General features: G+C 37.0%; 2 protein-coding genes across 3 annotated transcripts in view; one reads left to right on the forward strand and one right to left on the reverse strand.

The window, feature by feature from the left end:
* On the reverse strand, positions 1–7368 carry gid8b (GID complex subunit 8 homolog b). Of its 2 annotated transcripts, XR_013815450.1 has the most exons (6): positions 6619–7368; positions 5871–5999; positions 5571–5767; positions 4058–4255; positions 389–1434; positions 1–300 (listed from the first exon to the last, which is right to left on the reverse strand). XR_013815450.1 is itself a non-coding variant. In XM_079802517.1 (5 exons), exons 2-5 carry the CDS (start codon positions 5989–5991, stop codon positions 1261–1263), a joined length of 690 nt encoding a protein of 229 aa, XP_079658643.1. In that variant the 5' UTR covers positions 5992–5999; positions 6619–7368; the 3' UTR covers positions 364–1260. The 2 variants fall into 2 exon arrangements, 1 of the variants encoding a protein (XP_079658643.1); XM_079802517.1 differs by lacking the exon at positions 1–300 and having other exon boundaries at positions 364–1434.
* The window catches only part of dnajc5ab (DnaJ (Hsp40) homolog, subfamily C, member 5ab), a 21234-nt gene continuing 12226 nt past the window's right edge, over positions 7057–16064 (forward strand). Inside the window, exon 1 of the mRNA XM_079802518.1 lies at positions 7057–7238. The gene's annotated coding sequence lies outside the window, so the exon portion shown is untranslated. The remainder of the gene's footprint in view (positions 7239–16064) is intronic.

Raw genomic sequence — 16064 nt, forward strand, 5'->3', positions numbered from 1 at the left:
GGGTGTTTATTGGAAATCCATAACCCCTCCTGTTCGAACCACCCCGCTCCAAGCGGTACTCGAACCCGGGTCTGTTTCATGTGATTGTTGACAAAATGTCGTAAACATATTTGATTTATTTTGTAACATTCATACGACTAAGATATTAATGTAACTTACTTTTCAGCCTATCAGTAAAATATATCTCGTTTTATTATTAATCAGACATCGAGTCAGAGAAGACCGAATCAGTCCGAATACGGTAACAGTGAACGACTCTTTTGGACTCTTGTTCTGGCTCGACCGTTTGAAGTGTAATTTCTAAGGTTGTGTCTTTCACAGCCAACCACAAACAATTATCATATAATCAGTCATGAGACAGCCAATGTGGGTGGCTTTCATTCAACACATTAATTTGTTATAAATAAATAAAAACCTTCTGCAATATTTAATTAGGTATCACAGCATTGGCCATAACATTCAACAACAGCAGCAATTTTGATATTCAAATAGAGTTTGGGGATTAAAAAAAAAGAATATTTAGTACCTATGTAAAGCATCTGACTTCAGAAGCTTACAACTTGATCTCTGCAATATCTATATATCTCAATTGAATGTCAATGTAAGCAGGAATACTATGACAATGTACAGTAGAAAACAATGTCACATGACTTTATAACATTATAATGCAATAACATTAGTACTCGAAAAAGGGCAGATTTTCTTTGACAGGGCCCTTTTACACGCATACAAAATGCATACCCGTGCACTGCAAATAAAAGTTGTGAAAGCACACAGAACTCGTTCATCGTATTAGTACAATCAATTCACTGTCCTTGATGACACCACTATCGTGCCTTAGGTACCTCACATCAGCGGACGCAGTTAAATAGAAGGGAAATCTAAATAGTGTGGTTCAGTCCTCAACTGGATTTGTATAACATTCGCTGACAAAATAGAAAGATAATAATCCTCTTCAAAAACAAAATGGCTAAAATGCAATCAATTCAGCTCAGCAAGTCAAACATTGTGGTAACAAAAATCACAGAAATCCCTCTGCGATAAAAAGTGTTTCCCATTTTGGCTAGAAGTCATCCTTAAATCTTAATCTTATTTCCACAGCTCATGTAATGCAAAGTCTCTGATAAGCAACAAGTAAACAAAACAAAAGGTTGATAAAAGGATGTTTGAGTGTCAGTCATTGAGTATAAATAGTTAAGGAAAGGGAAAGCGTCCATTTTGTTCCCCGTAGAATGCAAGCATAGAGATGCCGGTTCCTTTTCACTTGGGGTCCTCGATGGTGCCTTTGCTAAGATCTGTCATTTTGGGGTACTTGACTTTCTTCTGGTCCAACTCGTTCTGAGCCCACAGCAGCAGTTTGAGGAGTTTGGCAAGTTTCGGTGTCGACTCCCTGTTTTCGTAGTCCAGCACTGCCTGGTTTACCTCGCTCCACACCTGTTATAGAAGACACGTGCTGTCAATCATTGGCAGATTGAAAGGGGTCATATTTAAGAATTTGAATGTATTAATCGCTTTTTTATTGCCAATGTGTGAACAGCTTGTAATGAAAGTAAAAAAACGAGACCTTCCCCGACTTCCAAGATTGTCTATGAAAGCCTGAAGACTGATTTTTAGCCTGTCTTCCATTCTATGACACATGGAATGAATGCATTCAGGATAATGCTGAAAGAGCCATGCTGTACTGTAACGTGTGTCGTGCGAAGAAAAGGGATTCATTCAAACTATGGTCTCTGTGAGAAAAAATATGAGGACGTTGAAGATCTTGATGAAGCAGCAGCATAGCAGTGACAAAGTATCGACGTCAGAATGAACCCTGAATAGTCTCTGCTCAAACTTTCAACATATACATGAAGCTGTCTTAAATGTAAGAACAATGAAAGTGATAGCCTTCATTCAATATTCTTTCAGATGGGAACACCCGAATGTTAAGGTGATAAGATTGCTTACGATCCCATATAATTTATATTCATGTATTCGTTTTAACACAGGATGGTTCTTCATGGCCTATTGCCATTCATAAGTGATATAGTATCACTCGGGTGGTACTACTTCGATATTACAGAGTCTCTATGATAATTAAGCTCTTTTTAAGGTAGGAGGAGATATTGTATATCTTGGGGTATCTTGGGGTATATCTGTTTGTGGCGGGGCTGTCGAATCCATATCGTAAAAGCCTGTGCTGACATTGCGAGTAAAATAAACAATCCATTTTCTCCTAATTCTCTGGGCAAGCAAAGCAGAGGAAGGGGAAGTAACCGTTTCTTGTATGACGACATAAAAGGAAAAATTCCAGATCAGCTCGTCTGAGCTCTCACTTTCTCAAAGGCAGAGAAAGACAGCCAGAACTCGGTTTACACCGATCGAAATTTCTAGCCACTTGGGGACAATATTCAGGAAAGGGGAAATCATGTTAATGTTAAAAAACCTCATAAAATGAAAATTTAATGCCATGGGACCTTTAAAAAAAATAAAATAATAATAATAAAAAAAAAAAAAAAAAAAAAAAAAAAAAAACACACACACACACACACACACACACTCACCTAAAATATTATTAGGAACACCGTACTAATACTGTGTTTGACCCCCTTTCGCCTTCAGAACTGCCTTAATTCTACGTGGCATTGATTCAACAAGGTGCTGAAAGCATTCTTTAGAAATGTTGGCCCATATAGATTAAAAAGTTTGTAGACAAACTTTAAGTTGGCTTGAAAAAGCTAGACCAGAAAGTTTGAAATAGTTTGAGTTTTAGTTAGTAGTTTAGATAGATAATAGAAATAGTCAGATGATAGATAGTCAGATGATAGATAGATAGATAGATAGATAGATAGATAGATAGATAGATAGATAGATAGATAGATAGATAGATAGATAGATAGATAGATAGATAGATAGATAGATAGATAGATAGATAGATAGATAGATAGATAGATAGTTGGTGCTCAGGGGACTCGCTAGGGTGTTGCTATGCTGTTGCTAGGGTACTCAGGTGGTTGCTAGGGTCTTGCTATGTGGTTGCTAGGACACTTTGGTGGTAGCTATGGTGTTCTGGGTGGTTGCTACGCAGTTGCTAGGGTATTCTGGGCGATTGCCACAGTGTTCTGGGTGGTTGCTATGAGATGGATAGAAATAGTCAGATAATAGATAGAATACTCAGACCGGCCCGTCTGGCACCAACAACCATGCCACGCTCAAAATTGCTTAAATCACCTTTCTTTCCCATTCTGACATTCAGTTTGGAGTTCAGGAGATTGTCTTGACCAGGACCACACCCCTTAATGCATTGAAGCAACTGCCATGTGATTGGATATAGATATAAATATATATATATATATATGCGGTAGAAGTACCAAAAACCATCTCAATCCATCTCCTCTCTTAGGAGCTCTGCAAAGAACAGGTCAGTTTTGGCATGTCTAATTAATATTCATGAGCCGTTTTCTGAGTGACGCACAAATCCAGACTCAAAACACATCTGTTTAAGCAGCAGTCACTTGTGAAATGTGCAGAACAGACGGTTAAGGTCGAACTAAATTGCAGTTGTATTTCCGAATAAATAAACATTAGCCACTGGTCTCTTATATTAATCATGTTTGGAAGCCTGTGCAATGATGTAGTTTCCTGACTTCCATCGACTGAACAGCGTTTTCTTGACATGTTTCCGTGTTGTTGTTGCTCAGCAATGGCAATGACAACGCGATGTTGTCTGGGGGATTTGGCAAAAGGAGAGTGGGATGGTGGGCAGTGCTCGGGGTGGTGAATGAAGGCGGTGACTGAGTAGTTCTGACATCACATTTTTACGGAAGTCACAACGGCTCGTGAAAAGGCACAGCTACTTTATGCATGCTGTGTGCACTTGACTGTGGATTGACTGTTTTGAAACTTATATGGTAGTTACAAAGCCCCTAGACCCGAGTTATCATGAATTAATATATTAAAATAACAATATTTATAAAGAGAGAGACAGCATATCATCAGTTGTACTAGTTTCAGGTTCAATAAATAAAAAAACTACGGTTGTTAAATTAAGGTTTTTCTATTTAAAACAATACATTACCTTCTGTCTCTGCATCATGTTGAGCAGATCTCCGAAGGGCGACTCTTCTGGGTTATCAAAAGCCAGGAGTGCAAGGGTGCGCTCCATCTCTGTTAGACACTCACGGCTTTCCTCTCCCTGCTCAGCCAGCTGTGTCTGTGCAAACTCCAATGCAGCCTCAGTTTCCCGCAGGCGAATCAACTCAATCAGATGTTGTTGCTATAGGAAGGAAGGACTTTGGAATCATTCTCCTGTTATTCAGCAGACAATCATTCTAAAAACTACAAAACTTTGATTCAAAATGAAACCATACAAAATCTTTTGCAAGTGTTATATACATATATGTATATAAATATTAAAGGGGATGTCTAATGCTATTTCTTGCATTCTAACTTATTTACGCTGTTAAAGAGTTGGATTCTCATGCTAAACATGGCCAAAGTTTCAAAAAACGAGTTGGACGTATGACTGAGAATTTCTGTGCCCAAATACTCCTTCAGGGTTTGTACAAGTTTCTGAAAGTTTTTTTTCCGGGTATGGCCCTGTATGACGTCATAAAGGGCAGAATTCCTTGTATGGGCACTTCTCCCTTCTCAAATCAACCAGAGCAAGAGCATCAAAGTGCTTCGTTCGGGTTTACGAAGTCATTGGCAGACCTGTACAGGACTTGCTTGAGAAAGATTTGTAATTTTGTTTTTAGACCACGAAATCAACAATGTCACCAAAGAAGTGTGCTTTTGGTTGAGAGGGAAAGATCCCCTTGTTCAGCCTCTCAAAGAACCCAGCGTTAAGGAAACATAAACATAAACGTTAAGTGGATGTAGTTTGTTTTCCGGGGCAGCAATGGAGTTGTGCAAGTGTGCACGAATGTTTTATAAACGAGGCCCAGTTCCACGCTGGATTTGCAGATTTTTAAAACTGAAAGATTCAGCGGTTCCGGTGATATAAGATCCAGGTCATGAATCGGAACAGCAATCACCGGTTATCCAGGGATAATGCCATGATGTATTTTGTGCGCGCTTCCAGGAGCTCGACTGTTTTCAGAAAGAATAGGTACAGCATATCTGTCTTTTATAAATCTGTTCAAACTAAACAATCTTCGGAGATATGAAGGATGCAATACTCAAGATTAACATGAGATTGGCAGAAACTGTGTGTGTTATGTACCCTTTAAGTTTAACAGCCAGTTTACAAAATAAAAACTCCAAAAGTAAACAACATCTAGCCCCAAAAAGTATTTTGGACTCTTAAGCCACACTTGAAGGTTATTGCATTAGATAAACCTTTTGGTTGGTTTGATGTTTTGTTAGGTTCTGAATGATAAAGTAACAGATCTCCGGTTCAAAATAGAAATATAATTTTTTTTGTCAGATGCATTTGCATTGTGACTTTCTCAGATGCAATCAACTGAAACGGTGTCTGTAAAGGTTTGTGAACCAAATAGTCCACACAATTAGAATCTTCAAATTATCATACAAGTCATCTTAGGCATGTAATATACATCATAGGCCAATTAGTCATTGATCTGCTTTACCTGAAGATGAAAGTACAGGTAGCGGTTAGTGTCCAGTAGCTCAGGATGCAGACTGTTGATCAGTGCAATGGCCTCTTGAATTTGTCCCTTCAAGACCATCTCCCTAATTTTTATCCTTTCATCCAGAGAGTCCAGATCAACACTTGGCTCAATGCCTGATTCCATCCTAAACTTCTCAGCTGCCTCTTTAAAACCCTCTGCGTACATAAAAACAAACAAATGATGAAAAAGATCTACAGACACGTGTATTAAAGCTGCAGTATATGGTGAATAAATACAAGTAGACAGTTGACCGCCTACCTGTCACCAGATAATTCATAATGAGTCGATTCATGTCTGCCCGCTGAATGTGAACATTATTGAGCTTTTCCATCCACTCATCTCGTGTTATGTCGTCTGGCTTTTCAGCATAACTCATCATGAAGTGTTCTGCATTAACAAAAATATACAAACATTGTGTATAATAAGATAATAATAATAAATACATACAACTTAAAATTATAGTTTCAGTCATTGGAAAAAAAGACAGCTTGCAAGCTAGATCAACTTTTCATGTATGGGTTGTTATAATCTCCCAGTTTTAATCTTCATTCAAGTTAAATAACGGAGTTTAATTAAGGTCGTTTAAAATACATCTGTGTTAATGTATTGTCTGCAAATGACACGCTTGCTATAAACGCATACTATTATGTTTACTTTATAAAGATTTGAGTTTGAGAAAGACTAGTGCAACGACACAATATATAGAAAACGCTAACGAATCAGCGCATATACAATAAGAAAATATATATTAATCAATAAAGTTATGGAAATCAAGCAAGATGACATTTGCGCTTATGATGACCGGAAGCTCTAATTATAAAGGCCTGTATCATAACATTGAAGCCTGTACCGCCGGAGAGAAGACAACAACAGATTAAAACTGTACGTAACAACAACCACACATGAACGTTAATAAACACAGATATTCTCCAAGCATTTATACAGTACTACTCGTTGTCGACTGTTGGAGAAACTAGTCGTTTATGCAAAAAATGCAATATTTTACCTGAATGTGTACACTTTCCTCACCAGCAGCTCGGGGAGAAAGGCCGTACAAAGCTCTCGCGAGTTTTAAAGAAAAGCGAGATTTCAACGATACCTCGTTTGGATTGGCTGTCGATCAAATGTATTTTAAGTAACCTTTATAACATTGACGTAGCGGACTGCTTACATAAAAAAAACAAGTATTGTCAAAATAATTAAAATATAACGGTCGTTGTAACTTTTATTTGTTTATTGTATTTGTTTATTTTGAAATGCTTCATCGGCCAGCACGTAGCACTTGCCGTGGCTTTTTCTCACTATACCATAACATACACACACTTGTCCTCAATAATTTTGACAATGAAAACACAGCAGCCTTCACGGTCAGAAATGCACGCGTCTGGTCCTTTCGTCCCGCAAACTGCTTCCTTCTTTCGTTTCCGCCCATTTTCCTTTTCTAGATCGATCGTGACGTCAGCGCACGACTCCCATTGAGCGGAGACGCTTCTCACGATCAAGACCAGGACGCCGTTTCTGAGCACCCAGCTGATTCACGACTATTAGAAGGCCGTTTATAAATATAGGAGATAAAATACGAAGAACGGACGATCTTCACTTCTACCTACGTTTCTCTCCTAGACGGTAAGAAATGTGAACGCAGCCAGAGGAGAATCCTATCTGTGCGTCTCAATCCTGCTAACATACACACACACACACACACACACACACACACACACACACACACACACACACACACACGCTGCCCTTGCTCATGGATTAACGTTAGTCCTGCTGTAGTAGGTTTTTCAGCGAGAGAGATTAATGAACCAGCATTAAAGGGGTAGTTCACCCAGTGAAAATTGTGTCATTTTTTTGTCACCCTCATGTCGCATGACTTTCTCTCTTCCTTCCTGGAAGACAAAATGAGATGGGAAGGACTGACAGCTTCGATCAGCCGTTCATTTTCATTGCATGTTATTTCCCATACAGTTAAAGTGAGTGGTGACTACGGCTGTCATTCTGCATTTTCTTTAGTTTCGTACGGATTTGGACGAAGTAAATGATGATATAATTTTAAACGTGGGTGAACTATCTCTTTAACGAGCATACCAATATGGATGCTGAGTGCAGTACAGGGAGATTAAAGGCTCTAAATCTCCAAGCGGGCTGTTAACACTGCACCGTTTGGCCTCCATCAGTATTGAAACTCTTCCCACCAGGCTGTCATCAGTATTTGAGGTTACTGGTTAGTTGTGTTGCTGCTGAATCTCAACCAATGGTCTTGCTAAACCTCATTGGGTAAAACACTGACAGTAGTCTTTCCTGTATCTTGACAGAAAAATACTTCCTTTACTCTTTATTGCTATCAGGTCTCTGAGTTGTAATTATCATTTATCTACACATAGGCGCTGATTTATGTTTTCTCTGACAGCACACATGTCACAGCTTTAAATTCAGCAAATTCAGGCCTTTGCAGAGATACCATTTGTTTTGAGGTTTCTCCAGGACAACTAGGCCTACTTCTCCTTGGTCTTTAAAAATTACTGAATGAGCAAATTTAGCACTCTTATGGAAATACGATAATATTTTGTAATTGTCATTTAAATCTGACTAACTTTCAGATTGTTTGTTATTAATCAACATCTCAGTAAAATGTAATGGGGTTTCTAATCAAAATATGACTTTCTGTTACAAAACTCAATAGAGGTCACTGGAACTTAAAAGCATGTTTATCAGGCATTTTGGGAGACACAACAAGTGAATAGGGAAAGTAAATACATATACATTTTCCTATAAAAAAATTAGATATTATTATGAAAATGTTGCCAACTATTACTCCCATTATTACACTTATTTTGTCATTACATGTTGCTCCAAGAACACATTAATATGCAAATTATACAGTGTATAGATACATTGCATTGAATGGGAAAACCCATGTATGGCCATTTTACCCACATTAAAAAAGTAAAACAATCTATCAATGAATTCTGTAATATCTTTCATAACATAGTTGAGAATCATCTTTAAACAAAGTTTGGTTCGCAAAAACCTGAAAATTGATTGGTGAATGAAAAAAAAATCCTGTTTTTGCCTATATATGTAATTTCAATTAATTTTATTTTTTAAACAACTGAGTGTATACTTACGAGGACATAGCATAACGTGAATAAAATATAATTTTTTCAACAAAAAAAAAAACATTTCCATTTGTTGTTCCTTATGCTCTCTAAACAATGTAATGACATGGAAAAATACTAAATTCAAAAGACTTTGTTTCACTGGGTCTTAGGAGGTTAATTAGGCCCCTAATCAAATCTCAGGTTTGTATTTCACTGTGGGTTGCCCATTTATTTTGTTCTAAAATGCTGCATAACTGGAAAGTGGACCATCTCATTGAGAGGACCTGCTGAAAGCACCTTTGCGCTCCATTAGCTAATTAACTGGATGGTCTTGGAAGTTGTTTTCTCTCCACCGCTGTGCCAGGACTCTTGAAGATTTTTGTTTAGTCAGTATTCCGGTCAACGCAGGCTAACTAACTGTGTGTGGTCTATGACGGGGGTGTTAGGAGAGGTTCCTCTCATACAGTTAGAACTGTGGTGTGAGATGGACTTCTTAATTGAGGAAGAAAAGTCCCCTCTCTGCTCTGTTTTTCTTTTAGTCCATTGTAAACTCGTGTTCACTGGTCTCGTTTTACTTCGAAAATAAACACAATAGTACAGTAAAAAAAAATCAGGTAACATTCAAATTTGTAATGTTGAAATGTGCATGTCTTATGGTCACCAAAGCTGCTGTATTTTTGAACAAATAAATGTAGAAACAGTACTATTGAGAAATATAAATGTATTACAATATAAAATAGCCATATTCTATTTTAATATATTTTAAAATCCAGTCTTCAGTGTCACATGATCCATCAGAAATTATTCTAAAATGCTGATTTGCTGCTTAAGAAACATTTATTATTATCAATTTTGAAAATAGTTGTGTTGCTTAATATTTTTGTGGAAACCAACTTTTTTTTTCAAGATTCCTGGAATGTTCAAAAGAGCAGTATTTATTTGAAATATTTTATATAATTATAAACATGTTTACTGTCTCTTCTGATCAATTTAATGTGTGAATATTCTCACCCAAAACTTTTGAACTGTTGTAGGGTCATTCCGTGTCAACTCAGAGGTCCCCGGATATATATATATATATATATATATAAACCATATATATTTATTTATTTATTTTTTATTTTTTTTGTGATAATTTCTTTTCTTTTCAGTGTGAAACATAAAGTAAGATAACCCAGGGTCCCATTTACACTGTTCCCTTAAATGTTTCAAAGTTTGAGGTATTATCAGGGACTCCCCTAAATATGTCCCTTAGCAGTGGATACTACTCGATCTATGATTGACTATGCTTCACATGTTATACTAATAGGAAATTGTACTACAATCCAGGTGAGGCAAATCTTTTTTTTTTTTTTATGTGTGTGAATATGTTAGTTGAGAGCAAACACACTTTCCTAGGAATCATGAAACTTGTTTCAAACAGGTTACAATACTGCATATTTTAACTCTTGCTAGCTTCAGAAGCTGTTAAAATGGACAGCTCATAGAAGCTCATGAACAGACAACTGAGAGCCAGTTAATGTGCCTCAACTTGATCTTGTCAGTGTATATTTGTGGCACTCAGATGGGCATGTTGTATGCAATTGTTTTGATAGAAGGAAACAAACATTTCTAGTTTCAACGTCATTTATTCTTCAGAAATTCCCATTTAAATACATTAAGTGTCAGCTCTGTGCAAATTGACCCACATTTGGTTTTGAAAATGGGTAATATTCAACAATTTGGACATGGAGCCGCATTGAGATCCCCATATCTATGAGACTGAACCATATAGGGCCTTCATATAGTGATTAAATGTAATATTATAGTTACTGGCACGTACTTGGGAAAATTAATATTTATGGCACTCAGGCAGGGCTATATTATATGCAATTGTTTGCATAGAGGGAAACAAGATACATTTCTAATTTCAACATTATTTGTTCTTCAGATATTTCTTTTTAAAAGAAAAAAAGGAACAGCTGTATGCAAAGTGATGTGTACAATTTAACTATTTATTTTTGGAGCCATATTGAGATCCCAATATCTCTGGAATTAAACCATAGGGTCTTCATACAGTAAATTAAGATGCCAAAAGAAAAGTTCAAGAACCAGAATCTAAAAGGAAATTAAAATGTCTTTTGATACTTTTTGTATTAAAACTTTGGAGGAGAACACTTGAAAACGGCCTTTTCCCTTTTTTTTTTTTTACTTTTTGGGGACTTTATTTGGACCGCTCATATTTGATATGCAACAGAACCTGAAACTAAAAGCAAGAATGAAGAATCAAAAGTTAAAGATTGATAAAAACCATACTTGTTCTTACAAGACATTTTGTTATGAGATGGGTGTTCGTTAAATATTAATGAAAACAATGTTTAGATATTAGAGACTCTTTGCAGCCTTTATCATTTCGGCTCTTTACTTTTTGAGAGAAATGGCTCTGTATGGGTTGCACTGGTTGAGGAGATTTTGATGGGGACTTTTGTGTCTTCTTCACTACTCACTGCTTCTAATGTGTGTGCATTTTGCAACTTGAATGGGTTAAATGCAGAGCACAAATTCCCAGAATGGGTTACCATACTTGGCCTTCATAATCACTTTCAATTTCACTTTCAATCTGTGTTTTACTGACCTGAAAATTCACATGGCACACATATTTAATTTAAGTCACCATAAGCAATCACGGGAAAACTTACTCGATCAGCTTCACTTAAAACAGGGATTACCAAAATGTTTTGTCTGTCGAACTCATTTGTCCTAAAATAAGTACCCCCTGAGATTTTAAATGATCAATCATTTAACAACTCTCATTCGTGTTATTTGTGGTTCTCTGATGTCAGTTAATGGTCACACAGTCAGCTGAACATCTGATGCATGTGGCATACAAAATGGGAAACACTTCGGGAGTTTTAGTCGTCATCTGATTGGTTAAATTCTACAGGATTTCTGGGAGACGTGTGTGTGTGTGTGTCGTGTTCTTTAATTGTCCAGCTGGAAACAAAGACGCCATGTCGACAAATTCCCTCATCGTAGAAAAAAAGCAGTGTTTACAGCTGTGACAAGGAGCGCTTATATCCTGATCAACTAAATGCTGTATTTTCTGAAGTATGTGAAGTTTTCAGCATACAGGGGCGGATCTACTGGGGTGGCAACTGCCAACCTAAGAAAAAGCTTTGCCGCCCCATCTGCCACTCCAGAATTACCCCAGTATAAAATAAAAATGTAAGCAGGGTTTCCTGTACCACTTTTTAGCAGTGACACTTCAATGTGAAGACATAAAAAAGACAGTGTATCGCAAAATAATGTCAAGAAAACACAGGTTCTTGCAGGTTGCACGTATGCAGGGCATCAGTCTACTTCAATAACAAATCACTCTTATGGGTCAAAACACACAGTGCAACCAGTGTAGCTATTTTTCCACTTATTGGCTAACTCAGAGGTCCTCTGGGAAATCTAATGCCCGGATATATGTTCGGTAGTCCGTATTGTTTGGCAAGCAGATTCTCAGACTGCCCGCTCCATTTTCATCGTAGATATAGGCCTTTTTCCATCCGACAATTTTTTTTTTTTTTTATGATGCAAGCAAATTAAAAGTTAAGTTAAAAAATAAAGTTTTTGTTGCTCTAAACTTGCACTAAAACTTGTGATTTAGCCTACATCATCCAAGTAGCCCACAATTAATAGGCAAGAATAAACCTGGTGTCCTCCATGGTTCCTGTTATTTCCGACAACAAAGCACTTGAATGCGATGAGCTCGTAATCACGACTTCAGAAGTGAGGGGGAAATAGGACATTTCCAATAGTATGCGAAGGCAGCATTAACACACAAGATAACAAGGGCCAGAGCAAGGAACAGGTCTAGGGCTAAGTGATTAGTAGCTTTGGAAATGAATGGAATCAAATCAGGGACTAAAGAAACAAATTAAACATAGGAAATTAAACCATGAGAACAGGAACCACAAGTGAGTCCTAAGACAAAAGTAATTGTGAGAAAATGTGACAGTAGATTTTTGTAAGAACTAAAGTAACTTTTCCAGTCAGTAGAATGGTGTTCGTTGTAGGGATGAAACGGTTACCGGTTTCACGATAAACCACGATAAAATTTAGTGACAGTTAGTAATATCGTATACAATTTAATTATCATTAAAACCGCGTGTGATTATCACGATTGTGAAAACTCGCGATAAATCTTGTCCAGTCAGTCAGTCTGGTGCAGCGCGCAAAGCTGTTTTTTGAATGAGAATAAATGGCAGAAGGCAGTGACAGCACTTCTGGGGATTGTTCAGCCTCTAAAAGGACCAAATCTGAGGTGTGGTCATATTTTGGCTTTTACAAAAGTCCTGAGGGAAACTTAATCAAAGATGGTCACCCTGTCTGCAGAACATGCCAGAAGAAAGTCACTGTAATAGGGGGAACATTTCAAAACTACGAACGCAAGGCAAGTGGACTTTGACCTCAATACCAAAACTACGTCTGGCAAATAATAACGTGAAGCGAACAAACAAATTCAGACAAGACTAGGGTGACATTTAAGGGATAATAATCAGGGCTTGACATTAACAACCGCCATTTGCGGGTGTAAATTAACGTTATTTCGGCTGCACACTAGTCACTCTGGCTGTTGAACTTATTATAGTCTTCTCAAAAGCCATCTGTTATAATCGCGTTGCGCATTATAACCACTCACACGTGTTTCTATTGAGTTTATGAATGCAATGTCTCAAAATCAGAGGCGTTCAGATTAGCCAGAGTTTTGTTCAGAGCGTGCGCCTCTCTCACTCGCTAAAATATACACTCAAAGCAGAGATAAACGTGCAATGTATGCAGGAGATTCATTCATCATACTGTTGTTGACTGTTTTTGTTCTATTTCAGCAGCAAAAATGGTTTAAAAAAAACACAGCAGAACCACAGCGCCTCTGATATGACTGGCATAACGCTGGCGAATTTAGGGACCGTCTCTAAAGTTACACACAACATTGGTAACGTTATACACGTTTCAAACTTCAATTGCATTTGAAGAGAATGACAGTCATAAAACTGACTGTAAAGTGATCATTTAGGTGTCAGGTATGATGCACACATTTTGATATTTAATAAAATAAACTGTCAAATCATATGGAAATATGGATATGCATTATTTCACTATGATACTGTTTTGGCTCTAACACAAAATATGATAGATTTAAATGCATCATTGCTGAACACTGATGAGAGTATTGCTTGAGAATATATTTACAGAGATAATATTAGAGATTATATTTATGACAAATTATTATTATTTATGCGTTATGCGTTGCTATTGACGTCGGCCATTAAGGAAGGAAATCCCACAGAATCTAGCTTAAAAAAGTGCATAGAGCTGCTTTAGTTATTTGTTGTTTGTTGAATTTCAAATATAAAACTTGTTGAAATTTTTTAAGTGTGTGCATCTGTTCTTTTTAAACACTTTAATCTCGTTTGAACAAAACCGTGATAATATTGATAACCGTGATAATTTGGGTCACTATAATCGTGATGTTAAATTTCCATACCGTTTCATCCCTAGTTCGTTGTCATAGTACCACATTTGTAGATTTTTGTCATTATTTCAGATAGGCTTATCATACCATTTTATAGTCCTGGTGGATGTAGGAAAGTAGACTGATATTAGGAAGCATAACAATGACACGAGTTGTGTGGCGTAAAGTGGCTGAAATTATGAACACTAATTAGAGTGTTTACATCAGTAGACTTGCGTGATCCCGGACTGTAATGATATATTAATTTCCATGAGAGTTATGGTATTCGTGTAAGAAGTTGTGGCTCTTAACTTTTTTCTAATATATTAAGAAATTTTCATTAACACAAGACCCTCGTAACTTTTCATAAACATCTTTCTTCTTGCTCTCAGCTGTTTGTTCATCACATCCACTCCTCATCTGTTTGTTGTCTGGTGGTCTTCTCTGAGACCTTTTGTGCCCCGACCCCCCCCCCCCAACCCACCTTTGAGCACCACCTGTTTACTCCTTATGTTGTTTTGATGCTTCATATCCTTTTAATTATCCCTAATAATAACCAAAACATGTTATTTTAGTATCCCTGATAGATTTTATTTGTATATTTTCTGTTTTAACTTTTAGATTAATTTTAGTTAACACTAGCAATTTTGTTCTATTTGACATTTTAATTTGTTCTTGTTTTTTTTTAATGATAAATGTTGCCTTGGCAATTAGCTGCTAGTTTTTAACTATTTTTTTATATTTTGTTTATATTCAATTAATGTTCATTTTTTTCAAGCAATGAAAATGTTTTTTTATGGTTTTAGTTTTGGTTAACAATAATAATCCTGGTTTTAGTTACGTCAACAAATTACTGTACGTGTGTGAGTGTGTCACAGCCTCTGTGTATTTGTTCATTGTGTACAGACTCTCATCAAACATGTCCCGCTCTTTCCTGCTCTTCCATCCCTCTGCAAACAGACCTTTTAAAATGCACATAATACAAGCCACATCACTTCACCTGCTCGGACAGATGGAGAAAAGAGGATGCACATAGAGAGGCGTGGGAGGGATGTTAGAACACAAACAGAGGGACCAGACACAGAATTGATGGACAAACATTTATGGGAAAAAACATGGACTGAGTTATATTCATTACGCTGTGGAGAGGAGACTTTGGTGGCCGTCTCTAGTCTACAGGCTGAGATGGCTACTAAAGATTTAGCTGGACCATATGGTGGTGCAGAGACACAGAGGGGGAAGGGAGTGTGTGAGAGAGGAATAGAGATGGATGTAGTGTTTTGGTGAGGCTGCATTGCAGAGCCCTGCTCCTGATGAAAACCCTATTAGTAATCACATTTACTGACCAGCTGATGCAACCCACACACACATGCTTATTACTGACACAATATTAGATACAAATTGTAGCCACAGACTTTTACATAGATTTTTTAAAACATTTTCTCAGCAAATGTTGGTGGTGCATGATGCTAAGGGTTTGTGGGGGGTTGCCAGGATGTTGATAAGTGATTGCTAATGGTTGTTTTTAGCACACTGCGTTATGCTTGCTACCATGTGCTGGGATGTCACTGCTTAATGGTAGAAGTCAAAAGAGGCTTCCAAACATACAAACAAGTATGCAGAAAAGATGTTACTAGGATTGCATTCATACTACAAACACTATCATTCGGGTTCAGTGATTTTTTTTTTTTTTAAAGAACTATTATTCAGCGAGGATTAATTAAATTGATCAAAAGTTACCATTTATGTTAAACATTTCTATTTTAAATAAATGCTGTCCTTTTAAACTGTCTATTTATTGAAGGATCCTGAAATAATTGTCACAGTTACCACTAAAAAATTCACTGTTTTCAACATTGATAA

The sequence above is a fragment of the Gobio gobio genome (assembly GCF_949357685.1).
Source record: "Gobio gobio genome assembly, chromosome: 21".
Classification (NCBI taxonomy): domain Eukaryota; kingdom Metazoa; phylum Chordata; class Actinopteri; order Cypriniformes; family Gobionidae; genus Gobio; species Gobio gobio.